The sequence below is a fragment of the Perognathus longimembris genome, chromosome 1, assembly GCF_023159225.1.
Source record: "Perognathus longimembris pacificus isolate PPM17 chromosome 1, ASM2315922v1, whole genome shotgun sequence".
Taxonomy (NCBI): domain Eukaryota; kingdom Metazoa; phylum Chordata; class Mammalia; order Rodentia; family Heteromyidae; genus Perognathus; species Perognathus longimembris.
The window spans coordinates 6,076,218-6,103,213 of NC_063161.1; the positions used below are offsets into that span (position 1 = coordinate 6,076,218).

Genomic DNA, 26,996 nt, shown 5'->3' on the forward strand with positions numbered 1-26,996 from the left:
CAGAATCAAAGATGCTCCTGTTTTAGGTTTAATAACTGGTGGTACCAGGTACTCTGGGTGAGAGGCAGGCCAGAGAGACAAGTACACATTTTGTTTTGAATCAACTGTTTGTAGGATAGCCAAGTGCTTCAAAATGTTCAGTTGATAAGGCCAGCACTATGCAGAGCGCAAAGGAGGGCAGATCTGAGCACTGATAAAAACGGAGTGCTCAGAGGTCCTCCAAGGGGACAAGAGTGCCAGAGGCCGAACACCAAGGGCCCCTGTGAGAAGAAAAGCCAAGATTTCAGGTGTCCACTAGGAAGGCTGAAGGCTTTAGAACTGTCAGTGGAATGGCAGGAACAAGAACCAATAGGAAGAGGGCAAGAACAGCAAAGAGAACTTGGGGTGGGGGTGGGAGTATAGAACATGCTGAAGGGTAAGTGGGGTGTGTGTGTGTGTGTGTGTGTGTGTGTGTGTGTGTGTGTAACAAATAAACAAGGACAGCTTCTTTGTATTTAGCTTGAAACCGGAAGTTTGAGGGAATTTTCTAACACTTCTAATTTTCTTTTTGTATTGGGGGTGGGGATCTTCAGATAAATGGACAGTGATTTGAAATCAAAGACTTTATTTTTTCTTTTTTGCCAGTCCTGGAGCTTGAATTTGTGGCCTGAGTGCTGTTTCTGAGTTTCTTTTGCTCAAGGATAATGCTCCACCATTTGAATCATGGCTCCATTTCTGGTTTTCTGGTAGTTTATCAGAGCTAAGTGTCTCATGGACTTTCCTGTCTGAGATGGCTTTGAACTGCAATCCTCCAATCTCAGCCTTCTGAGTAGCTAGGATTACAGGGGTGAGCCACTCGTGCCTGTTGTTTTTTTTCTTGATCCTGTTGGCAATGGGCTATAAACAGATTTAGGGAGTCCTCACATTTGCCCCATAGTGAACACTCCCCTGCCCCAGAGCTTGTGGATGATGGTAGGAAGTAGAGGTGTCATCACAGGTGTCAAGGAAGAGAGGGACAAGGGATTTACGGTATTGACAAGCACGCTTCGAATCTGCTTGCCTATTATTGACTAATTTAGTTATTCTGATGAAATGTGTGTGCTATCTCAAATGGCATTCTGAGAATTAAACCACATACAGAAGCATGTCTGGTTCATTGTCATTCCAGCAGCTACCAGTTAGGACCGGGTGGAGACCGAGAACCGTAGCTCCATGGCCAGGGCTGGCATGTGCCTCAGCACCCCCAGGAGGGAGGAAGCACAGGCAGTGTGGCATTTCTGAACGAAAGCTAGCTGGCTTCTCCAGTCTTCTCTCCTCTACCCTAGCGTTCTCACACAAGTGCAAAATACGATCAACAAGATCGGAGGCAAAGGCATGAGAACATCCATTTCTTTTGGAGAATCTGAGTCCTGCAGCAGGCCATGGTTAGCCACGAGGCAGGCAGCAAGGGGCAAGCAACAACCAAATAAACAAGAGCAGACAGACAAATACAAGGGCAGAACTGCCGAATGACTCTTCCCCATGTGTCACAGAGGAGAGGGAGAGACAGAGGGAGAGACAGACAGACAGACAGAAAGAGAGGAGGAAAAAAGAGAAGCAACCAGCAAGCGAGCAAATTAAATTGATAGGGAAAAAATAAACCAGGAAACCACAATAGTAAATGCTTAGCAGCCAAACACATTTATTAGTCTTTTTCTTTTTTTTTTCCAGGAACCCAAAAATATTTTGTAGTTATAATGTAAGCAACTGAGTTGCACATAATACAATCATATCTTTCCAAAATAAAATAAAAATAAAAAACTAAACAAAAACAAAAATAAGCTGTTTAAAAGCCCAAAAAAACCCTTCAGAAAACTCTTATATATGCATTACATCATCTCTCAGTTTTAATGAAATGACGACGACTTAATTCCTTATTACTCAACCTGTCACAATCCAATAAAACATCACCCTTCAGTTTTTTTTGTTTGTTTTTGATATATAGATATTTTTTGAAATCCAGCATGAGAAATACAGTACCTGCTATGGCAAAAAATACACAAAATGCAACTTTTCAGCTTATTTGTACATTAGTAGAGTTTAACATTTTATTGTTTTTTTTAAGTGAACCAGTGATTTTAAGTACCACTATACTAAAAAAAGTAAAATAAGATATAGAAAAGGGGGGCCCAGCCTGCCGTGCAAGTGCACCTCTAAAGTGCCTAGTTTCTGTGTCCATGTAAAACCAATAATATGAGGAGCAATTTTCAACATATGGGAGTTTGATTAAACCTCTATGTCAAAAAATAAAAAGTAAAAGAAAGAATGCCATATCCTCCCTCTCCTCTCCACGAGTGTCCTCAGACCCCACCACCCACTGTCTACGGCCCATCAGAAGAGAGAAAAGAAAGCCACCAAAATAATATTGTAAAAGCTATTTCAAGTATAAGAAAACCAAACACTTATAGGTAACTTGCAGAGAGCATGGTTCTGTGCAGCTAGTTAATCCTTCTGACGGGTTTCTGCTGAGTGTTTCAGATGAGAGAGGGTTTCGCTCGACTTTCTGTTTGTGTGCAAAATTGAAGAGCTGCCTCTGTTAAAAATCCAGCCCCCTTCTCAGGCCCTTCTCTGCACCTTCTGTTTAGGAGGGGCGAGGAGCGCCCTGGAGGGAGGAGAGGAGGTCAGAGCCCTGTGTCACGATGGGTTCAGTGAGGGTCTCTCCTCTGCCACGCTCCCAGGTCCTGTCCTGTCCCCAGTCTGGCCTCAGTGCCCTCTCGCTGAAGGGACTCCACCACTCACTGTTTTCCTGATTTGGTAGGATGTATTTATTTCACTATGTAAACATAGCCCCCTAGGATTACGGAACCCAAAGCAGCATTTGTATCTCCATCGAAAGGGAGAAAGAGAAAATAGTCCAGAAACCTCTTCTCAGGTTGCTTTGTCTGTTTTTGGTTATGCGAAACGGGGGTGAGGCGGGGCGGGCACACAATGAGAGGTTGTAAGCGAAGAGTGGAGCTGGGAGTGGGTGCCCTTGAGCTGTTGGATCTGCTTTGTGTTTTGCCTTTTTCCCTCCCAGAAGGATTTTTTTTTCATGTTTTTTTAAAACCTGTTAAAAATGGTCCTGCACCTTAAGTCATGCTGAGATTAAGGCCAAGGGTGCAGAAGCTTGTGCACGTGTCTGTGAGCACACTCGTGGTGCGTGCACCATGTTGATGTCTTGTGTGAGACCACTGCGTACACTTTGGTCACTGGTGTGTGTGCAAAGGGGGTAGTGGGGAGCGACCCGGGAAAGGGGCGCAGAGATCAGCAAAGCCCTTTGGGAGCATCAGATAGAGAGAGGGAAGGAGACTGATGGGAGGAGGGGCCTCCGAACAAACAAGTGAAACCCACAGCAACAGTGCCCGAGTCTGAGGGGGTGGGGGGTCATGTGCATCACTTACAATCAAGCTTCTTCCGTCAGAGGAAGTCGTCACTACAAAGGTCAGGGAACACACCCTAAAAGGGCTTCTAGACAGAGAGGACTTAGCGTGGAGTGGGGCACAAGGGGTCTTGTGTGAGGAAGCTATTCAACAAGCTGTGTGCTGGCCCTACCTCATGGTGGCCCAAACTAGGTGGGTGGTAGCTGAGAGCATCCTCCAAGCAGCATGTGTTTCCTGTATTTCTCTCCAGCAAGCAGCGTCAGGAGGGAGGAGGATCTGAGGATACACCGTTGGGAGCTGTGTCTATGTGTCCTTAGATGAGTTTCCTTCTAGGCAAGAAACAATACATTGCCAGAGCATCCAAATGCCAGGGACTAAATCCCATAGAGGACTACAGAACAATTGTGTGTGTGTGTGTGTGTGTGTGTGTGTGTGTGCACACACACACATGAAAGATTGACAGCCCAGTCTTGTATTCAAACCTTCTGGAGTCCCTGGAGGGGACCGATGGTTGGGGGGAGAGCATCTCAGACGCCCCCCGTCAGGGACTGGAAGCTCGAATGGATGGACCTGCTGGGGGCAGCGCTTAGCCACCGGTGTGCTGTCACTGTCTGAGAACAGTCCCATCACAAATGTAAACTCACTGCTGACCGACTCTAGCCTTTCTCCTAAAACATGAAAAAATTCCTATTGGAAACTTCTGATGGCTTAAAATGCAAAACATCCTATTGTGGGGTTACTTTCACAGCAAAGAAAATGTTTCCAAGTTATCCTGCTATTTACACATCCCTATTTTGTAAAGGACAACCCACCAATACAGAAAGGAGACAGGCTAGAGGATTTACACTGCAGGGAAAATGTACCTCGAGGTATTGTTTTGTGTTAGACAGTTGAAACATCAGGATTTTTTTTTTGTCTTTTTTGTTTGTTTGTTTAAAGGCAATCTAACAGATTGGAACCCTGATAAGATCGTGCCTGAACCGCCCGGTCAGGCACGAGGACTGGGATCAAGTCTGTTACTCGTTACAGTACTGTGAACATCAACAAAAATTGCTGCATGGAAAACACTGAATACAGGCCACACCTCTCACTCACCATGCTGTGTGTTGCAAATAATGCCTAGACCAGAGCAATGCAGGTGTCACAGTTTGTCACAGTCACAATCAACAAGGGAATTGTTAGAACGAAGAGAAGGAGGTCTGCAGGTCTTCCTGTGCCTCACACACCTACCTCTGCTCACCAGCTATGTCCAGAGGAAAAAGGCAAAGGAAGGGTGGGGTGGCAAATGGGGAAGAGAATGATTTTTCACCAGCCAAGCAACAGGAGGCTGCAGTCCTCTTCCTCAGTGCTGGAGTTTCCTCTGGACTAAAAAGAGTACATCCACCAAACAATGATTGCAAAAGGAAAAAAAGAGAAAGTAAAAAGGAGAGGAGTTTTCCAATGGACACGTAAGGATGAATGTCAAGGCCAGCACAAGTGAGGCATGGTTTCCTGAGTTTGCAAGGGTTCTGGATTCAGGAAGGATGAGGACTTTTGTCCAGAGGACACTGGAGCCTTTGGTGGGTTCCACTGCGGCTCTGGGTTAACACTGCACGGCTAGAATCAAGAATCCCGAGCCACACTGGTAGATAGGAAGTGCTGGCCCCTGGAATTTGCCCGGCCATCAGACCTGCCAGCAAGCAGGCTGGGAGGCCTGGGAGAGCCTGTCTGTCCACCCGGCTGGCCTCAGCCCATCCCTTCTCAACTCCCCACCCCTGGAGGGTGTGGGGAGTCCATGGACACAGAAACTGGAGAACAAGGGTGCCAAGTCACTTCTTTCTCCTCTCCCCCCCATCCCCCCCACAGAATGCATAGTTACAATTTGCCATACAAAATAAAGAAGCAACGATGACCACATATGGATCTTAAAAAAAGAAAAGAAAAAAAAAATCCAACAACCTCTTCTTAAATTCAGTATCAAAATTCACATTTGCATAATAATACATTTCAAGGCCATTGGAGGAAGGAGTGAAGCCCTGGAGCAGCAGCCCCCCTCCTCCCGCAGTCCTCCTGGAGGAAGCGGGAGGGAGATGTGCGCTCCGCTTCCTGGAGATCTGGGGAATGGTGGCGATGGCCCTCAGCACTCACTGGATCTTTCTTTAGAAGATAGGGGCGGAGAAGAGGTGGAATTGTTGGAAACAAACATCAAAAACAAATGATTTCTCGGTTTAGCTCTTAAGCGTTCTGAAGAAACAGAATGATTTCAGATTTTTCTTTTTTTTCTTCCTCCAATACATCAGTCTCAACTCAACACCTTTTCCTGTGTGTGCAATACCCTGTTTGTATAACCAGCAATGCAACTTGACTAGCACTGGGGACAGGGCAGCCTTCCCAGGGCCTTGACTGAAAGGTAAGACTGCGGGGCCCGGAGGCTGCTCAAGCCCCAAATGCCTTCTTTACATGCATGAATGGGACACAAGGATCACCATATTCCAACTCTCCAGTGCTTACAGAAAAACATTAAAAGCCACATGCACACACATACGTACACGAAGAAAACTAGGGAACGCAGATGGAGAGAGCCAAACCGTACTGGGCTAACCTGGCCCTGGCGCGATGGCACACCTTGTCACCTTCCCTCCCACGTCCCCGAAATCACTACTGCACAATGACGGGCGCTCAAACCCCACAGCTGCCCCTAGGGCTGCTGGGAGAAGCCCAGACTTCCCTAAGACTAAGGGGCCCTTCATAGTGTTTTTACCCAATGGGTGGTCGCTTCCTAAAACAGAAGGTCTCTGGACTCACAAAGGCACATTCAGAAATACTCCACAAAAGTGATTCCTTGGGGAAAATTAAAAGGGATGGGCGAGTGGTGTTTTAAACACATTTATTGTATCCTCCCTAGAAATTTCTGGCGAAGAGCTTCACACTGGAATGCATCACTTGGTGAGAAACCACACTACCTTTACAAGGTGAGTGACACTGGAAGCGCTCCCAAAGTTTTTGCTTTGTTTTGCATAAATACCCCCCCTTGTCCTTTTTGGCCTGCACACATCCAGCATGGACCGGCTGGCGCCCCTTGCTGCCGCGCCAGTCCTCACAGGGAGGCAGCTCCCTCTGCCTTTAATTCCTTTTACAAGCCAGTGGACTCCCTAATGCACAACCTGCCAGGAAGCCAGGGAGAAGAAAACAGTAACAGCAGGAAGGAAGGGCTTCTTTTTGAAGAAACCATCCTAACTATTGATATTGGCTAGAAAAGAGCTAACAGTAACTGGAAGTTTATTTCCACAGCAATGACTCATAAATTGAAAACCAAGTCGAGGCACCTAGTGCGTTAGGAACACCGTTTCTCCTGACTTTACAACAGAATACACTGGCCTATGAAGTGTATCTGACTTCTCTCCCACGAAAAGACAAGAGCCAATGGCAGCTTTGCAGACGCCTACTGGTCAAGGCAGCACTCTTCCCCAGAAGGTTGTGGGAAAAAAAGCAAAAAGCACCCAAATACAAAAACAAATAAACAACAACCCCCCCCCCCAAACCTTGGTGTACAGCTGACTGAAAAATCTAACTATTTAACTTCTGTGAGGCAAACACTGGCAGTTTGTCACTTTGCTACTGTTTTCTTTTGGGGGAGGGGGTGGCAGAGGGGTAGAAAAAAGAGATTACAGAGACTGACAGTTTAAAAACTACTCAGATGATGAAAATACTTGGAAACACTAGGGATCTAATTGGTGACTGTATCCTCACATGGGTGCTGAGCTGGTGGAGCCGCTGCACCCCAGCCGGAGTCCCCTTCACCATGCTGTAAATGTTCATGACTTCCTTCTTTGGCAGTATGGGGGGAGGGGGAGGTGATGTAGGGAAGGCTGAGATTCAAATTATTATTACTATAATAATCCTCAGGGTTGGTAATTATTTCAAATCTACAGAATGTGATATGACTACCTCTTGGGTGATGAATGGGAGATGATGCCTGAGAAGGAGCCCGCTGACTGCACCGCAGGCTGTACAGGCTCTGGGGAGGCAGAGGATGCTATAGGCTCTTACAGACTCAGAGGATGCCCTTGTCAGCATTCTGGAGAGTTGTGCATTTCTAGAATGTGTGACACCCTGTCTTTGTAGACAAGGAACCAAGATGGTATGGCATGGTATGTGTCAGGGCTCTCATGGATTCTGAATGGCGACTGAAGTCCAGAGATGGACAGTTCACTCTATACTTCACAAGTCAGAAGAGTCTCCGCTGTAATCACATGTAGCTTTGCTTATAGACTCCTAGGAGGAAATCCATCATAGAACAAGACTGATTTTTTGCAGTGACACTAAGAAGTGTAGTAAATGCATAGACAATGAAATGTGACAACACTTGGCAAAAACTGGAAAGTGATTTTTTCTTCTTTTAACCAGCTAAAAATGTATCTGTACTCCCTAGCTGAAGACCTTATGGGTACTAAAAACAATGCAAAGCAATAAACAAGAAAGCTTTTCACTTTGAAGGAAGGAAAGAATGGGACCATTCTGTACAAAGACTCAGGCGTGCCCTAACACTAGAGATGGCTATTATAATCAAGAATGCTGACAACAGCCTGCTTATGCTGGGGAGAAAAACAGGCTTGACTTAAGCATTCTGTTCAGCACGGACACTAGGAGAAGAGCCGGACCACAGAATACAGAAAGTAAAATGAAAACGTATACATCCTCTGAGGTCAAGATGGAATCTGGCTATTAACTTCACAAAACCTGCTCACCCCTCACTCCCCTCAGCCAAGAATGAAAGCAAGAGTGAAGAGCTGAGGGCGAGGCTTGGCGGGAGAGTGTCTCCTGGCATGGGTTCGTCTCCACCCCCCAGATAAACAAACAAACAAAAAGGAAGTTGAGAGTGAATATTTGCAACACGTTAACAGCCCACGAACTCTTAATTTCTGACAGATACACTAAAAAAGGAGCTTCCAAATTCTTAGGCAGCAATTTTTCCCCACTGAGTATCTTACAGCAGACTTTCAAGCCACAGGGGCTTGGAAGGACCAATTGCTGATATATGCTACATTCACGTCAGAAGAGAACAATTATTAGAACAGAAGCCACAGGAATACAAAAATCTAGCTGTTGTAAGTAAAACTAACTGGCAATAAATGGAGGCTGTTGCTTCACTGGGAAGGGGCACTAATCAGAGAATTTGGCTTGCAATCTCACTTTGTGGTACTGGGATTGGACCAGCATTGCTGCATTGCTAAATCTACTCCTGTGAATGTTCTAAGTGGGAAATTTCAAGGGTAAGGGACTGAGTGTTCAGAGGTGTTATGGGAACATCTGTTTCTTTAATCTTCTATCACATCTAAATGAGATCACAACAGTCTCCCTGGCAGCAGAGGTGGTCCTGCCTGAAGGAAGACACCCCTGCCCTATTGGTGCTTTTCTTTTGGCTACTCAAGTGCTGGTCAGAACCCAGCCACTAGAAATCAAGTGTTGTTGTTGTTTAAATAGAAGCTAGTACACAATGGAACGCTCACACTTCTATGTTGAAAATATATATTAAATAAACCTATGTAATGAGGGTAGACCTGCAAGCCTCTGTCCACGTGCCAGAATGTGCTAGAAGAGAGGATGCTCCCACTGAATCTTCTAAGCTTAACCAAGTCCCTTAGCTCCTTTGTAGACATGGCTTTTGCCAATGAATACCAAGGAAAGAAAAGAGTTTTCCCTCTTCCAAGACACCTGGTCGAAAATCCTGCTCTTAAGGTTACACCAACCAAAAATTCCAAGCTTCTAGCAAGATGACGGGAGAAGGTAAGGGGTGGACAACGGAGGACAGGAGTAGAAAAATAGGAACCCTTCCACTGGCCCAGTGCAGACACTTTCCCAGACACTGTAGCTGGGCTAAGAAGTCAATGCACTCAAGCAGGGGCTGGCAACACAGGAAGGAACTTGGCATTCCACACTATCAAGACATAAAAGCGTATTTAACTGCCTTGACTTTTATCTACTTATTTTCATCTAGCCCACTGCCTTTGGGGCCCATCCAGAACGACTCCAGTTTTATGGGCAGCCGTGAAGGATGTCTGGGTATATATGAATGAAGGCACTCAAGCGGTTTTAGAGAAATCAGGCAGCAATCCCACCCACTCCCTTCACCAGTGGAGTTAAGAGTTTCTTTCCCACCCAGGAGCTTAATGTTTGAAAGAAGCTGTGGTCAAGCTTGGGAATTCTGACCCCCAGCCCCTGGAGGGAATACAAAAAGAGAATTCAACATCACCCAACTGAAAGGAGACAAGCCACATCTCCGCCATCCAGGGATAGGGATAACTAAGCAGCAGATTTCAAAAGTTATTAAAACAAGCACAACAGTAGCTGGGAGCTAAAAAGAAAAGCAAAGCAAAGTAAAATCACTTGTTCCTCATTAGATTCTATGTTTTCTCCTCCTCCCATTACCAATGGAGGTGAGACAAGACATTCTTCATTAAGAGAACAGTCCATAATTTTCCTTTAGAAATGCCTATATTTAAAATTCGTTCCGAAATTTATTAACCTATATTTCCTAACTCTTTACATATATTCTCAGCAATCCAACTGTATACTATTTTACAGGCTAGAGTTACTTTTTTTCTTCCTTCTTTAAGCTGTTGTCTTTATTCCTTTTGTTGTTGTTGCTGCTGGGATTAGAGGGCAGGGAGAAGGGCTCCATTAAAACAAAAGGCCAGGGAGATTTCTGTTTAGTCTTTCGTGGAAGCAAAGGTGGCGTGCAACATTTCCTCTGTGCACCAAACAGTCCCCATCCAGTCACATCTGATCTCACACAGGCCCAGGAGAGCTCTCGGAGGCTCCGTCCTTCTCCCACAGGTTCAAAGTGAACAAATTTACCTTTTGCTGCTAAACTGGTCATTTTTTAAAAATATCTCTATGAGTTTTTAAAATGTGTGATTCCCCAGTATGACAATAACATTTGAAGACTTTTCTTTTTACACGTTTTGTCTATGTAAAAATTGTTTAAACTTTCTAAAGTTTCAGGAACTTGTAAAAGTTTATTAACAGGAAAGAAACAGCCGCCTATCTAGGATAAGATACGGTTAAATAACCATCTTCAAAAACTGGCTTCCTACCCTAGAATTCCTGAGAATGCTTGTAAATTTTAAAGCAGGAAAATAAATGTTAAAAACAAAACAAAACAAACAAAAAAAAAACACTGTTAAATGCTCCCAGAGTTAGTCTTCATCTAAAATATATATGTGTATGTATGCATATATATGTATTTGTATATGTATATATATAAATATATATATACACACATGCACTTTTTGGTCTTTTTTTTTTTAAAAGTTTTTAGTTTTTTCCCTTTAAGCTTATGATGGAAGAACATTTTAGCTTCTCGTGTTTATTTTTACATATTTCAAATCCCTCATTTATGTCTTGTAAACAAGAGGGGCTCTAGCACCCGGCTTTCACCGTAGTATCGTAAGGAACTCAACTAAGCCATAGTGCAGGTCAAGGACCCAACAGGCAGGAGGAAGAGGGCAGGGCAGGGCATGGCCGTGAACCAAGAGCGGCAGTGGACAGTCCCCCAGCGGCTCACAGGAGACTTGAGATGAGCTCCTAGCCTGGGGACACCAAGATCTAGCCTTCTGTCTGTAGATGTCTGAACACAAGCTGCGCCTCACCGGGAGGCTACCTGTCACAATGACAGGGCTCTGCTCAGTGCAGAGGTCAGTCCACGGGGCTAGGAGACATTTCTGTAGGAGGGCAAAGGTGGGAAGGGCACGGTGGCAATGAAAACCAGAGAGCGGGAGGAGGGCACAGTCAGTTTGGACAAGGCATCCATGGGAACAAACCAGCACTGCACACTCAAGTTCGCCTACCCACCCGTGGAGGGCTCCCACAACCCCGTACGCACGAGTGCTCACTTGAATTATGCCTGTCAATCTCTTTCAAGGCTAGGTTTATAATCAACAGGGTAAGCCAAGAGGACTACAGATTTTCCCATTCATTGTCTCACAAAACCACTCTCATGTAAATAATTTTTCCCCCTCCTTTTCCTATAACATACCCATCCACCCACCTACACAAAGACACAGCTGAAAGTCAAATACATTAGGCATTATTGTGTCCTTCACTGAAGATGCTAAAGAAAGAAAAACTCCCTTGTCCTCAACAGCAGCAAGTTACAGAGGATAGAAGTCTGCTCCCGCCAGGGGCTGGAATGGGCAGGTATTTGCTGGTACAGAATGTCGGCACTTCATGTTGAACTGTGTGATGCAGACTGGGACATTCACATGAGTGCTAGCACACTACCTGCACACATACACACACACACACCCGCCCCCAGCTGCTTGGTGCAAAGGGGTTCCCGTAAGGTCTGCTGTCACTCTTCACAATAAGCAATTTGATATATTTTGATTCCAACAAAGTACATACAAATTGGTGATAACTGGATTAAACGTTGCCTCCTGTTCGGCCCAGAGAACTACTACATTGATGCTTAAAAAAAAAAAAAAAAGAAAAAAAACCTCAATTTAAATACAAAAAAAAGCAACATTACAAGGAAAAAAAAAAAGAGGTCAAAACCAAAAGGTGCAATACTTAAAGTCTTTGCTAAGTTATTCCTGCCTAAGCAAAACCACATACACAGGAAATACACAACACGGAGAAACAAAGGGAAACGCTTGAAGTACACACTGGTTTAAGAACATTCGTTAAGTAAACGTTTCTGTCAGTGATGGCCTGGTGCTGTAACACGCCCCGGCCTGGCACAGGTAGCGCTCAGCGCAAGAGGAGTAGAGAGGGAGGAGCTGAGAGGGAGGAGCAGAGAGAGGAGCAGAGGAGGAGGAGGAGCTGCGATGCTTCCAGGAGGCTGCTCACAACTTACTGCTCTTGGTTTTCATCAGATGACATCAGAGAACCAGTAGAGGATTCAATCATGTCACCAGACTTTTGACAAATCGCTCACACCTGATCACACAGGGACGCGGGAACACAGCATCTCTGCTTTTGTAACATCACAAAATTGCAAAGCGATCTTTTGTTCCCAAACTAACAGAAAGGCCTGCATGACCTCGATGTGCCTAGCAGCCACTCACTTAAAAATTAGAAGGGAACACACAGCTACCCCAAGGGACACGTCCTGCTCTCCGACTGTTGGACTTGGCAGTGCTCTGCTCTACTGCTAGGTTGAGAGAAAAGCTAGAGAATCTCACACTCAGGTGAGTGCGCAAATGGCGGGGAGCTGCCTGCTCGGACCATGGGAAAGCACGCTTCTCTGAGTGCAGCCTGACCATCCGATGGCTTGAGTTGTAGTGGCTTCCCGTGCGCGTGTGTTCTCATGGTTAAAAAAAATTAGGAAATAAAAAAGCCGATGCAGATGCCGGCCAGCCAGCCTGCGGACTGTCAGCAATGCAGCTTTCTGAGAAGTCGGGGGTGGGGGAGGGGGGGCAGGACACAGGCACACACACAGACACAGAGAGGAAGATGCACACGGATGCACATGGACACACGTGCACACACATACCAGAACGAGCATGCCTGGGCAGTTACATGTGCCAGAACACACTGGTATTTATCAACCAGCCAATCACAAATTTTTTCTTTTTTCTTTTTTTTCTTTTTTTAGGTTTTTTGTGTTTTTGTTTTTAAAGTGAGGCTCCGTCAAGTCTTCCCTCCCCCCCCCCCCAACAATTCTTTTGAATTTCCCTCCCACCCAAACATGGTAGACCTAAGGACGGAAACACACCCAGTGCAAACAAAGTTAAAAAGCTATTTTTTTTTCAGTATATATGTTTCTTAGCAACAACTTCCATATAACATGAAAAAAGTGAAAAACTAGAAACTAATTTTTTTAATTTTTTGTGTTTAAATTTAAATGGTATGTGTACTTGCTTCACATTGTCTTTCTAGGTTGGCGTTCATGATTCAAGTATTTCAAGAGTGATATGTTCTCTTTTTGGATTCAGATTCCAAACGAAAAACTGAAGTTATAAGGGAGGCAACTATGTGCTCAGACAGTCTGTCAATGACCCACCTTTTTTTTTTTTCCTCTCTCCGTTTTCTTTTTTCCTTTTAAAAATGTATTTATTGCAAGTTGAAAAAAAAAACGAAAAGGTCAAGTTAGTGCTGCTGCTGTTCCAAAAAAGGTCACGAGGTCAGAGTTGAAAGTTCTAAGTTCAGATTGAATCCGACCCTCCTCCCAGAAGGTCACCAGGTAGTAAAGGAGCCGGGCTGCCCATCCTATGGGGATCTTCTACCGTTGGGACTCCCCACAAGCTAGAAGAATAGTTTGGGGGCCCCCACAACGAAGCGCCAGCAAGATCGGCCCCGCTGCTGCCACTGGCACTGCTGCTCCACTGCCCGAGCCCAGTGGACCCACCGAAAAGGTTCAGCGCAGGTCCAATGGGATCTGACTGGTTCTGGCCGGTTTCCAGGGACTGCCACCCTGCGGCTGGTGCGCTGGGGGTTGCTGCAGGTGTAGGGGGCTGAGCTTGTGCCAAAAAGCGGCTAACTTCATCATCGGTAGCAAACTCAGCCAGGATGGTAGTGTTTCCCAACACACACCTGGATAGAGGAGGGAGAGAGCGCTGTGGGTCTGGGTTCCAGGGAGGCAGATGCAGGACAGGATGCCCTTACCTCACCGGACCACATCCCCTGGACGAGTGAGCGAGCCAGCGAGAAGGCGGAATCACAGGCCCCACCCCTGGCTTACAGATCGGATGCTGCATTTCAACGGAAGTACAGCATCAGGCTGCCACCGAAGCTCGACAGTCCAAGATGAACAGAACTCACAGAATGCAGACAGCTCGGCTATTGGGAAGAATGGGCTGGCGGGGGTGTGGAGCCCGGGGTTTTGAGTGCAAACCCAAGGACATGTAATGAACGCCACGCAGGTAGGCGCTGGGCATGGGACAATGTCTCGGTGTGCTTTCATCAGCTGTGAGCTGCTGGGCGTGTTGAGAAGAGCAGAAGTGTGCGGGAAATCTCTGCAGGGCCTCTCAAATTTTGCTGTGAACCTAAATATTTTCTTTCAAAAAATACAGTGTTTTTTTTTTTTTTTTTTTTGGCCAGTCCTGGGCCTTGGACTCAGGGCCTGAGCACTGTCCCTGGCTTCTTCCCGCTCAAGGCTAGCACTCTGCCACTTGAGCCACAGCGCCGCTTCTGGCCGTTTTCTGTATATGTGGTGCTGGGGAATCGAACCTAGGGCCTCGTGTATCCGAGGCAGGCACTCTTGCCACTAGGCTATATCCCCAGCCCTGTTTTTTTTTTTTTTAAAGAAAAAAGAATCTGGGTGCTGGTGGCTGACACCTGCAATCCTAGCTAGCTACTCAGGAGGCTGAGATCTGAGGATCACAGTTCAAAGCCAGTCCAGGAAGGGAAAGTCCCTGAGACTCTTATCTCCAATAATTAAAAAAAAAAAAAAAAAAGCCAGAAATAGCTCTGTCACTCAAGTGGTAGAGTGCTAGAATTGAGTAAAAAGAGGCTCAGGGATAGTGCCCAGGCCTCGAGTTTAAGTCCCCAGACCAGCCAAATTGAAAAAAAAAGAAAAAAAGGAAGAAACAGAAATGCACCTTAAAAACAATCTCTGTGTGGTAAAGATCGCACGCCAAGCGCGAGGCAGGCCTTCACGAGGCTCCCAGAGGCCTCGCTGCCGCCCTGCCCGCACGCCCTGCCCGCACGCGCTCACTCTCTGCAGCGCTTCCTCCGTGGTAGCTGCGGCCAAAGGCAGGCAGGCAGGCAGCTCTTTTCTACACCGGGGAAAGGGAAGGTCCAAGTCTGATCTAGTTCAATCTATTCAAGTAAAAATCCTGCTTCCTGCCGAGGCCACAAAAATTTCATCATCATTTACAAAGAGGCAGCTTGATTCCGCCTGGAAAATGACAGCACGTAGACTCTTACATTTTCATGGTATTTACTCACTGTACTTCACAAGCTACATTTGGAGTTTTGATTACAAGCCTATTGTACATGCAGAACAACACCAGCAGACTTGGACATGCCACCTGCAAATGCAGTCAAGGTGGGAATTACTTGTGCTCGTGCTCGTGTGTGTATGTGTGTGTGTGTATGTGTGTATAGAATACGCATGCACTTCATGGCTGCCTAGGGAGGATGGGGTACTTACATGTGCAGTGCAGTTTGGGCCTTGGCCGCCTCCTGTTTGGTGCTGTATCGGATCAGGGCAGTGCCCTGGGTTAGATTCAGATGGAATGTCAGCAGTGGACCATGCTGCATGCAGATCGTTCTCAAGGTTGACCCATCAATCTAAGAAGTAACAATATTCATGAGACACAAGGTAGGAGTAGGACAGCTTGATAATATTTAAATCATGGGTCTGAGACCTACCATTCCCATTTTGCAAATAAAATATCTGTGTAAATAAAGGTCAAAACAAATGAACAATTCAGCCTGTGGTCTGCTTTCCTTGAGAGATAAACAACTGAGTGAAAATTAAATCTTGGGGGCTGGGAATGCGTCCTAGTGGTAGAGTGCTTGCCTAGCACGCATGAAGCCCTGGGTTCGATTCCTCAGCACCACATAAACAGAAAAGGCCAGAAATGGCTCTGTGGCTTAAGTGGTAGAATACTAGCCTTGAGCAAAAGAAGCTCAGGGACAGTGCCCAGGCCCTGAGTTCAAGCCCCACGACTGGCAAAAAACAAAAAAAACAAAACAAGAAAATTAAATTTTAGAGGCTAAAACGTCAGAAAAGATGGCAGCCTTATAAGAATTTAAATGAACATGTAAAGTTCTTGGGTTCATTACTAATGTTTTATTTCTCTACCTCCCCAGTAAGCAATTGCACAAAAAGACAGACAGACAGAAAAAGGAAGGAGGGAGAGATGGAGTGAGGGAGAAAGGGAAGGAAGGAAGGGAGGAAGGAAGGAAGGAAGGAAGGAAGGAAGGAAGGAAGGAAGGAAGGAAGGAAGGAAGGAAGGAAGGAAACAACAAAAAATAGTTAAACATGTGGTATTTAGAACTGACAACTACCTAGCTGGGTTCACAGACTATTCATTCCAACACCGTCTTACTTGGAGAACAATTGAAAAGGGAGATTACTTCTCTGTTCCTTCTCTATATCCTGATCTACCCTCAGGTAAAGATATAGTTGAGGCCCAGCACTTGTGTTCCTTTTGCCTCATTCAGGTGCTGAACACAGTGCCTCCACCATGGAGCAACCACAGTTTAGGGAGGGCGGTTTAGTGTGACCAAACCCTGTCCCTGGAAGTCCCACCATGGGGCATGTGGTAGTGACAGCACATGAGCAATGCTGTCGGCCTTAGAGTAGGAAAATGGGTGAAAATTAAAAGCATCTATACGGCATTTAAACAAGAAAATCCATTCATTCCTTCTAGTGTGGAAGTGGATGGTTAGTTATTTAAGAAGCATAAAAATGATTAACCTTGATCCTCAGGTCTTGCTGGATAAATAATAAACAAAACAGGCACTGCACTCTTCCTGCCCCCCCGCCCCCCACGGAGAGGGATGTTAGGTATCTACTGTACTGCTGAGATAAATTCTGAGCTCCAGAAAGGTTTTCAATGTGTAATTAAAGCACCCTTTTCTACTTGGTGCTGGATTCTACTGGTACTGGCTCATCCATACAGAAGTCACTACATCACACTGCCCAACTCCAAGTGTTCTGGAAACTCCACAGGTTTCTAGGCAGACAGGAGGCCAACACACCCTTTGCAGAAGGTGGCTATACATCTTGGGGGGAGGGGAGGCCTACTTCCTACATGCAGGACCCCTCCAGTGACCAGGAAATAAATGATTCTTCTTATACAGCAATGTCTCCATTGCTGAGTTTTTCCTGTTTCTCTCTTTTTGGCAGTACTGGGGTTAGATCTCAGGGGCTTTGCCACATATAGGAAGGGTTTGGGGCTTTTGCCACCTGATCCTCCTCCTTTTGCCTCCCAAGTAGCTGGGACTATAGGCAAATTATCATGTCCAGCTTCCTTCACTGTCAATACAGTTGAGACCTCTCTAGAAACCACAAGAAAGCACCATTACCTGTGGAGTGAGATTGTGAAGAACGAGCCAGTAACTAGGACGAACTGAGCCACCATCACTCCAGGTAGAGGCTGAAAGCGACCACAGACAAAGGATGAGGAATAGGAAAACAAAAACAGAGCACCCCAATTCCAGAAACCATGTGGCAGAAACCTTTTTACGTGGGCCACATGTCTTCTTTCCTCACCCTGTGCTCATCTCCTAGTCACTGACCCATAGAGAATCTTCTGCCTATTTGCAAGACACTATTTCCCTCCATGTTTTGTCTTTATGCTGCTCTGCTATTGGTCAATTTTACTCGAGAGGTCTGTGTCTCTACACCTTGTATGATCTGCAACTTTCCAATCAAGAAATACTTTCCCCCCAACCAGACAAGCACAGTTTCCTCCTGTGTGCCGGCCTCCTCCCATCCTCCCCACAGTGCCAGCCCAGCAGCGGCTGTAGGAGATCTCACCTGAGGCAAGCCGGGAATCCTGGGTCCCCCACCCCCTGACAGATCGGGGTGCTGTGCTGCTCCAGGGAGATGCCGGTTTGGGGTTGGTCAGGCCGGGAGGTGGGCGGGGCAGCGGTGTAGTGTTCCTGGAGGAGATATGGTTTTTCCACATCTTGTTGGAGAGATGAGTGGGGTTGTGTCCTATAGGATCTGGGGACCACGTGGATTTGTAATCAGGGAACTTTGCTGTGAGAAGGAAGCAACAGATTTAGGAAGATAGCAATAGGTGTAGGAAGCAATAGATGGGTCCACAGGCATAAACAAATTTTGTTTCTGCACAAAAATATATATACACAATCCTATTCTAAAAAGTAACATGAAGTGCACGTTTTCAGAGTGGCAGTGTAAGGTAACATTGTTCTCTGAGCTTAGCGAAAACAGCACTTTCAGTGTTATTACTGTGAATTTACAAAGTTTTCATAGGAACTGAAGATTTAGTAAGATAAGTAATTCTAGGAGTAAGTACTCCTAAAGCTGTCAGGCTAATATCATTAGAGCGTCAGTACTAGTACAACTAAATTATTCTATGAAGACTTCACAGAAAAAGTACATTAAAAATTAGCTTTTGGGGCTGGGAATATGGCCTAGTGGCAAGAGTGCTTGCCTCATATACATGAAACCCTGAGTTTGATTCCTCAGCACCACATATATAGAAAAGGCCAGAAGTGGCGCTGTGGCTCAAGATGGCAGAGTGCTAGCCTTGAGCAAAAAGAAGCCAGGGACAGTGCTCAGGCCCTGAGTTCAAGCCCCAGGACTGGCAAAAAAAAAAAATTAGCTTTTGGGGGGCTGGGAATATGGCCTAGTGGCGAGTGCTTGCCTTGTATACATGAAGCCCTGGGGTCCATTCCTCAGTACCATGCAAACAGAAAAACCTGAAGTGGCCCCGTGGCTCAAGTGGTAGAGTGCTACCCTTGAGCAAAAGAAGCTCAGGGACAGTGTCTAGGCCCTGAGTTCAAGCCTCAGGACTGGCAAATAAATAAATAAGCTTTTCTTGTGCTCTGATCCAGCATTACTAGATACCAATATTCAAACAGATTTTTAGAAAACCATCACAAACATTGACTAAGGACTTATGTTTAAGATACTCAATGCTGTGGTTAATACAGTAATCCTCAAGAGCCCCCAGTTCAGATGGGAGATGGAACAATGGGACAACGTAACTGGTAACCCTGGCAACAGCACAATGTTCATTATGCAGAGGAGAGTGTGTGCTAGGCTGCCAGCAGAGGCTTTGCAGACAGATATGAAGGATGTATATCATGGGATGAGCTCAGGAAACCAGGAAAATGGGAAATAAGGTCTCATACAAGATCTCCAACACAGAGTTATAACTTTGACCAATTTTGATTGAAGGCCACATTGTGCAGGGGTAGGGAGCAAAGAAGCAATGTGAAAAGCCAGGGCTGGGTAAGATGCAGTGGAGTTTCTGCAGCAGGTTCAGCACAGGGTTTACACTAGGGTGGTGGAAAACAGAATGAAGCAGGAGGAAGGGGCAACAAGGACTATGACTACAGGACACAATCATGCTTAGATGTAAGAAACAAAGAAGAGAGGAAGGAAAGGGAAATACTGAGATTCTGTGATGAAATGACGCCTAGGAGCATTATTAAGAAAAACAAAGATCTTCATTAAACAAAAGACAAGGTGGAAGCCAATATTCAGCTATAGGAAAATAGCTAGGTCACCTTGATGGGCATTTATAGAAGCAAAAAGAGTTGGATGAGAATGAGGCAGAAGGGAAATAAAATTGGAGGATTGAGGTCCAGGCATATATCTGGGTAAGGAGCAAGACTTTATCTCAAAAACAGTCAATGAGAAAGTAGAGGATTGTAGTTCAAAGCCAGCCCAGGAAGACAAATCCAAGAGACTCTTATTTCTAATTAACCAGCCAAAAGCTGGAAATGTGGCTCAAGTGACAGAGTTCAACCATAAGCAAAAAAGCCAAGTGAGAGCCTGAGGCCTAGAGTTCAAATCTCAAAACTGGCACAAAAAATAAAAATAGGGACAAAAATAGAAGAATAAAATAAGAATTAAATAAAGGGGCTGGGAATGTGGCTCAGCAGTAGAGTGCTTGCCTAGCATGCACAAAGCTCTAGGTTTGATTCCTCAGCACAACAAAAACAGAAAAAGCTGGAAGTGGCGCTGTGGCTCAAGTGGTAGAGTGCTGGACTTGAGCAAAAATAAGTCAGGGACAGAGCTCAGGCCCTGAGTCTAAGTCCCAGGACTGGCAAAAAATAAAATAAAATTAAATAGATGAAATAAAATAGCTCAGTGCAAGTGGCTCATACCTGTAATATGCAGAGGGTTACTGTTTCATACACCAGGAGACAAGTACATTTCTTTTTAGGCAATGTCACCCCTTACTTTGCTTTCCCTCAGTTTCTCCATCCTGTCCCTGCCCATAAGATGTGTAGTTCATTTTCAACAGTGCTTAGTGAATACCACTGCTACATCTGTTTACCATTTGTCCCTCCATTTCTGTGTCCCCTCTTACCCTCCTCCAAAAGACAGATAAACACACAAGACCAAAAAAAAAAAAAAAAAAACCCACACAAAAAACCCCCAAAAACAACAACCAAGAAACAAAACCAAAATGCACAAACAAATACCATCTCAACAGCAGAAATTCATTTAGTTTCCTGGGAATCCACTTAATTATTATTATTATTTTTTTGCCAGTCCTGGGCCTTGAACTCAGGGCCTGAGCACTGTCCCTGGCTTCATTTTGCTCAAGGCTAGCACTCTGCCACTTGAGCCACAGCACCACTTCTGGCCGTTTTCTGTATATGTGGTGCTGGGGAATTGAACCCAGGGCTTCATGTGTATGAGGCGAGCACTCTTGCCACTAGGCCATGTCCCCAGCCCTTAATTATTATTTTAAATGTTCAAAGGCACAGAGGCAATGTGCCTTTCCCCCCTAAGAATTTCCTCCTTTAGTCTCATGGTGTATGAATGTAACATATAACATGGAACATGGAAATTAAGTCCTGCAAAGTATAATGTTGAGTGGTCGTTAAGAAACACAGGATTTCAGGTGCCTCGTGTGTAATTTAGACTCATACTTGAGACGCATTTTAAAAGGTATTTTTTTTTTCTTTTTGAGACAGGATCTTGCTATGTAGGCCCATGTTGGCCTTGAACTTGAGGTTCTCCTGCTCAGTCTTCTGAGTGCTGGGATTATAGGCATGTAAGACCACACTTAGCTTGTTTCAGATCTTTTGAGTCTGAGTTTCCATCTCCCCAGTGGGGATTGTAACATGGTCTATTTATAGCTTTATATAAAGGTCAAAGGTTGACTTCAAATCCTAGATTATATCCATTAACTTCTCCATCTCTTTTCCTCCCTCCTTTAGACTTTCACCATCTCCCTTATTTTTTTCTATACGCGAAAGGATTTTTAGGGAAGATCAAGCTGTCATTGGCTGCAACAGGAATAATCATCTGGACTTTGCCATCTCTTCCCATGGCCCTTGATTCCTTGGCAGGTTTGTCAAGAAAAGCATTTGTGTCCATCAGGTCACGAGCCCTGTCCTTGTAGTGCCCCCAGTGCTCTGATTCTATCACTACTGGCCTTGATTCCAAGTTGTAACTTTTTTGTCTTCCTCAATGCGACAAGGACTTTAGTCCAAGCTCTATCGCTGGCCTTCTGTACAAGTATTCCTTAGGAAACTAATGGCAAGTGCTAACCAAGGGAAGGGGCCGCTCTCATACCTGAAGTGCTATGAACGTTGGTGAAGGAGTTGTCAGAGGCACTGTAGGGCCAGGCACCAGGTGAAGGCAGCGAGGTGTTGAGGGAAGAATTAGACCCTTGAGGTGACAAGAAGAAAATATGGGAGATAAAATGTCAGTTGATCCAGTGAAACCTTCAAGTGTTTTAGTGTTTTATTTACACTTCGACAGAAGGAACAATATACCTTAAAAAAAATTAGAAATGTGAAAAATAAAATACTTTCTTTTCCGGTTACATTGTTAGGTACCCACAAGGCCAACGCTGATATGTGCAAAAATTCTGGGTGGAATGCACGCAGGGGACATGCGGCTTACCTGTGGTGTTATCCCGCAGCAGTTGGTGGTCAGTATCTACAATGGGAGATGTGGCGGTACCCCCCAGCACACTTCCTGGGGTGACATAGGGATCAGATTCAGGGTCAATATTTTGGATACCTTTCCATGGCACTCCTGGTTGGAATTCTGAGACAAGGAGAACAAATGTTAGGGTAAGAGGTTGTCCCCGCCCCCACCAAAGTGAAGTCTAAATAATGAAACTACTGTGTGTCAGATTTTCATTATTAAGTTAAAAAAAAAACAAACTATGCCTGACCATCCGTACTCCTGTCAATAGCACTTGACTTTAGCATCAAGTGTCCATCTGGCTGCTGCAGTTGTAAACTGGAGGCCCAGCCCAGGCCAGGTGCTTGATCCTCCTGCTCTCAGGGGAAGGAGGGCTGCAGGCAGGGAAGGCAAAGTAGGCCAAGAACTGGGAGACAATCCAAGCCTTTTCTATGATCCCTGCTATTCACTGGTCAAAATACACAAGACAATTAACCAACAAAAATTTTAATTCATACGACTACTGCCACACAGACTAGGAATAAGAAGCAGCAATACTTTGGTTTATCATGAGAAAGTCTAACTTCATATTAAAGCTCATCATGTTTTTATTGGTTAACTGAAGTTATATTTAAAGCTATGCAGTAGAATTAAACTTTGTCTTCCTGATAAAATTGAAGAACTATATATATATATATATATATATGTATCACACATATATGAATAGGATATATTTTTAAAATGTTATTGTTATTATAAAGGTGATTTACAGAGGAGTTAGTTATGTAAGTCAGGTAAAGAGTACATTTCTTTTTGGACAACGTCACCCTGAATAAGGATATATTACCTCATCTTTCTCTAATAAAATTATATATATATTTATGCCACAAGTATATATGCACAGAAATAAGTTTAGGAAATATATATGTGTGTATAATATAATCAGTTAGATTTTACTTATGTATGTTTTTACTTTTTTTTTTTGCCAGTCCTGGGGCTTTAACTCAGGGCCTGAGTACTCACAGTCCCTGGCTTCTTGCTCAAAGCTAGCACTCTACCACTTGAGCCACAGCATCACTTCCGGCTTTTTCTGGCTATGTGGTGCTGAGGAATGGAACCCAGGGCTTCATGCATGCTAGGCAAGTACTCTACCGCTAAGCCACATTCCCAACCTTATTTTTACATTTTATTATTATGTGGCTGTACAAAGAGGTTACAGTTCCTTAAGTCAAACTGTAAGTACAATGCTTCTTGATCAAGTTATTTTTATTTTAGCTTTACTAAATTTTCTAATTTCTCTACAATCAAAATAGATTAAGTGAAGAGAGAAAAAATTAAGTAATCTCATTGTATTCATTACTGCATATCTAGAACCTAAGTGATAATAAACTCTCAAGTAACTGATAAGCTAATCAACTGAACAGAAGCCCATATCCCAGGCATTCTAGTCCCAGCTACAAGGTCATCTTCTACATCTCCAGAAGCCCCACTAGTGAAGATTTTCCAGCTTCCTTCAGCACATGCCCTGTCTTCCTGTCTTTACCAGACAATAATTACTGGATTGAAAAAAGTAAGCATGGATTTCAGTTGTGTTGCAAAAATAATGTGTTTAGAACCAGAGCAAACACTATTCCAGCAGAAGCATTTCCTGGACAATACCTGGAGGCCAACTGGCATTGCTGGATTTACTTCCAATTTTATTCGTTGGTGGAGATTTGGCAGGTAACCAGCTATCACCAGCAGGACCCGTATGGCCACCCAGTGTATCACCTGGGATGATGTCAAACTGGTTGTATGGTGACCCTCCTCGGGTCTTACCAGGGGCCACGATAGCGCCTGAGAAAAGAGAGGGGTAGTTAGTTAACTCAGAAAGAGAAGACCTATGCAGAAAGCACTCTGATGAGATGTTTTTTCTTTCTGAATAATGGGGATTGAACTAGGGGCTTCCATTTGCTAATCATCAAGTGCTCTAACATTGTCCCTAGACAAAACCTTTCTTTTTTCCAGATGAATTTAACAGTTTTCTGAAGCTCATGGAATAAAGAGAGCATTGGAATATGAGGTGCATGGGGGACTTAGCTCATACCAAAGAAGATGGCTTTAACAATTCTTCTCATCTCGCTGAGCTTAATTTTTTATGTAGCTCACAAGTCTTCTCATTCTGTGTGTGTGTGTGTACTGCGTACTGCTGCTTGAATTCAGAGCACTGACTTATTCTGCTCAAGGATGGCACTCTACCACTTGAGCTATGCCTTCTTCCATCCAGCTTTTTGGGAGGTTGAGAGGAGTCTCATAGATGTTCCTGTCTATGCTGGCTTTGATTCAGTCCTTAGACCTCAGCCTCCTGAGTAGCTAGGATTACAGGCTTAGCCATCAAATGCCCAGCTTCATTTTCATTCCTGAAAGCTTAATGGTTCTTTTAGTATGGCAAATCCCCTTATGAAATCAATGAAATGTTCATAAGCTACAAAGCATACCACGATCACCAGAATTTCTATGCTAATCACTCGAGTGAGAAATGGGAAGGTTTTAAAATGATATCTCTACAGATGATACCCACCCACATTCTTAAGTGCTAGTTAGCCCTAGTTAGAAGCAGGAAAGCAGGGAGTCCAATGGAGAGAAAGGCATCTGCTATTGCTTTAAATTCCAAGGCAATGAGATGGAATTCCTGTCCAAGGGTCCTTGCCAGCACAAGGCCAGCAATGAACTCCACAGCTCTGAAACCCAGGGCCTCACACAGGAAGAACAGCAAATCCTTTGTCTCCATGGTCCTGAGGACATTCCTGAGGTTTTTCTGGTGCCCCTGCACTCATTTTATATGCCATGGAGCGGGGGTAAAAAAGTTAAAAGTCTTAAAATTTCCTTAAATCAGTAACAAATATGCTTTCCTGTTGACAAAACATTAGGTACCTGTGAGATATCATTCTACTATTTTTTTTCCTCAATGAATCTCCTATATTATGTCACTCTGTAGTCTTAGGATACTGGTTCATGAATAGATTAAAAAATTATTTCCAGCACAATGTATTAAAATATATGTGTAGACACTGAATAAGATAATCTGTTTGGTTTGGCCTAAAAGGAGTATTGTCAAAACTATCTTGGAGCTCAGCTAAGAAGATATTAAGCCAATGCCTGAAAGTTTGGCTCATGGGCACATTACAGTAAGGTAGTAGGGAAATGAAAAGTTCAATTACTTCAGAGAATGCTTAAGGAAATGGGAAAGACCTCATCAACCAGCCCTAAAGAAGCCAGAGAAGAGTTTACTGAAATTTTAGTTTCACAGACTTTCTGGGCTGGCCTCAAGTCATGATCCTCAGATCTCAGCTGCTTTGAGTATCTAGGATTATAGATATGAGCTACTAGCACTGGCTTAAGTTTTATTATTTCAACAAGTCATTCTTGATTTTGATCATGCTTGGGGTTGGCGGGCAGAGAAATCCATGTGGCTCCTTCCTTAGACTTCCTGATGGATTAATTAAAGAGGACTGACAACGAGAACCTGAAATCTGCACACTGAATGAGCCTTTTAAAAGGCAGACACCTATTTATACTTGGTTTTCATGGAGATCTGTGAGATATGAACACTGTCAAATGAAACAAACAGAAATGAAGGGGGACGGGAGGTTCAGACCCTCTTATCTGTTTACCAGGGAGATGAGGAAACTTCTAGAGAATTACGAAGAGGAGGGGGGCCAAGCCAATTCACCACAAAGCCTGCAATGTACTCCAGTGATATCCGGCAAGACATTGCTGTTCATGAGGAATAAGAAGCTTTGTGAAGAACCCAAGTGTCATGTATTCTGATCAGTTATCTTTCAGTTTAAAAGGCAGGATGTTTTTCAAAAGCTGATGAACTTAATCAACAAAGATGTATTATTTATTTCATTCTCCTCTCAAAAAATAAAAACAAGCTGGGCACTCTGTGGCTCATGCCTGTAATCCTAGCTACTCAGGAAGCTGAGGTAGGAGGACCATGGAATTTGAGAGCAGCCTGAGCTACATGGCAAGACCACATGTCAAAACAAAAGCCCCAAACCCCTCAAACACCATTCAGGATGCTTGGTTAAGGTTAAGGCTGCTGTGGGTCAAGGGATTCTGCTTATAGTAACTGTGAGGTGGCTCTCTCACCGTTTTTATGCATGGTGGCTTCCTGTGTGGCCACAGAGGGCAGTCCTTCCATCATGGAGGTCCATTGTTTGAAGCGAGACTCAGTCCCAGCCTCCTTCCCACCAACCATGCCATAGTCCATACCACCAGAGCTGAAGCCTGAAATGGAGAACCAGGGTTATATCCGTCTCTGTATTTTTCACGTCAACACTAATTCTCAGGCAGAATCCATGAAAAACCATCATTCACAGGCTAATTCATAGTCTCTTGATTCAAAACTCTGATTTTGGCTCGTGCTAAAAAGATGTTGCCTCTTTGTTACAGTGTGAAAAATTATGTCACTGCCATCTAATTTAGGCTATTCTCAGGGCCTGTGTGTGTTTTCACTACTTAAACATTTATGTCACAGTCTACTGGGAACCATTCTGCAGGTGAAGGGGAGAACACAAAGTAGAAGATAAAATATGTGGCAGCAGCAATGACAGGCTGGCAAGGGTACCTTGGAGAGAAAAGACCAACAAAGCTCTGACTCAAGACTCACACCAAGCATGTTTAGGGAATGGGAAAGTCAATGGACAGCAATGTTTCCCTGTCCCTGGAAAAATGGAAGTAACAAGAAATAAGGAAGAGCAGCAGGGGATGGGGAAAAGCCATGTCACAGAAGGCCTCTGCCTGTCAGGCCAAGGAGGGCAACGAGGTTTGTCTTCTAGAAAGGAAGACTGCTGGTATGAGGAAGGGGTATGCGGGGTTATGGGGTTATGGTAGGACCTGAAAGACTAATCTGAAGACCCTAGAGCTGGAGGAGGCAGTTAGGAAGCGGTTCCAAGTTCACAGTGCCTTGAGCCCTGCTTAAGACCCAGTTGGAGGGCTCTTAGCAAGAGTCACAGTGAGCAACAGTCTCCAATTTCTTATCACATAGCACTGCAGAGCTGATGGAGTCTCATCATCTTGTTTTCATTTGGGTCATAAGAATTATTCAGCCAGGGATCAGTGGCTCAGAC

The 26,996-nt window shown here is 44.6% G+C and overlaps 1 protein-coding gene across 6 annotated transcripts in view; it reads right to left on the reverse strand.

Annotated features, from left to right (window-relative positions):
* Positions 1-1,635: 1,635 nt before the first annotated feature.
* Tnrc6b (trinucleotide repeat containing adaptor 6B) overlaps positions 1,636-26,996 on the reverse strand; it is a 213,853-nt gene continuing 188,492 nt past the window's right edge. For all 6 annotated transcript variants that reach the window (XM_048355025.1, XM_048355016.1, XM_048354991.1 and 3 more), the window contains 8 exons: positions 26,017-26,154; positions 23,542-23,718; positions 21,877-22,023; positions 21,544-21,639; positions 17,794-18,018; positions 17,340-17,410; positions 15,454-15,593; positions 1,636-13,892 (listed from right to left, as the gene is read on the reverse strand). In XM_048355025.1, coding sequence (XP_048210982.1) covers positions 13,505-13,892; positions 15,454-15,593; positions 17,340-17,410; positions 17,794-18,018; positions 21,544-21,639; positions 21,877-22,023; positions 23,542-23,718; positions 26,017-26,154 — 1,382 coding nt within the window. In that variant the 3' untranslated portion in view covers positions 1,636-13,504. The remainder of the gene's footprint in view (positions 13,893-15,453; positions 15,594-17,339; positions 17,411-17,793; positions 18,019-21,543; positions 21,640-21,876; positions 22,024-23,541; positions 23,719-26,016; positions 26,155-26,996) is intronic.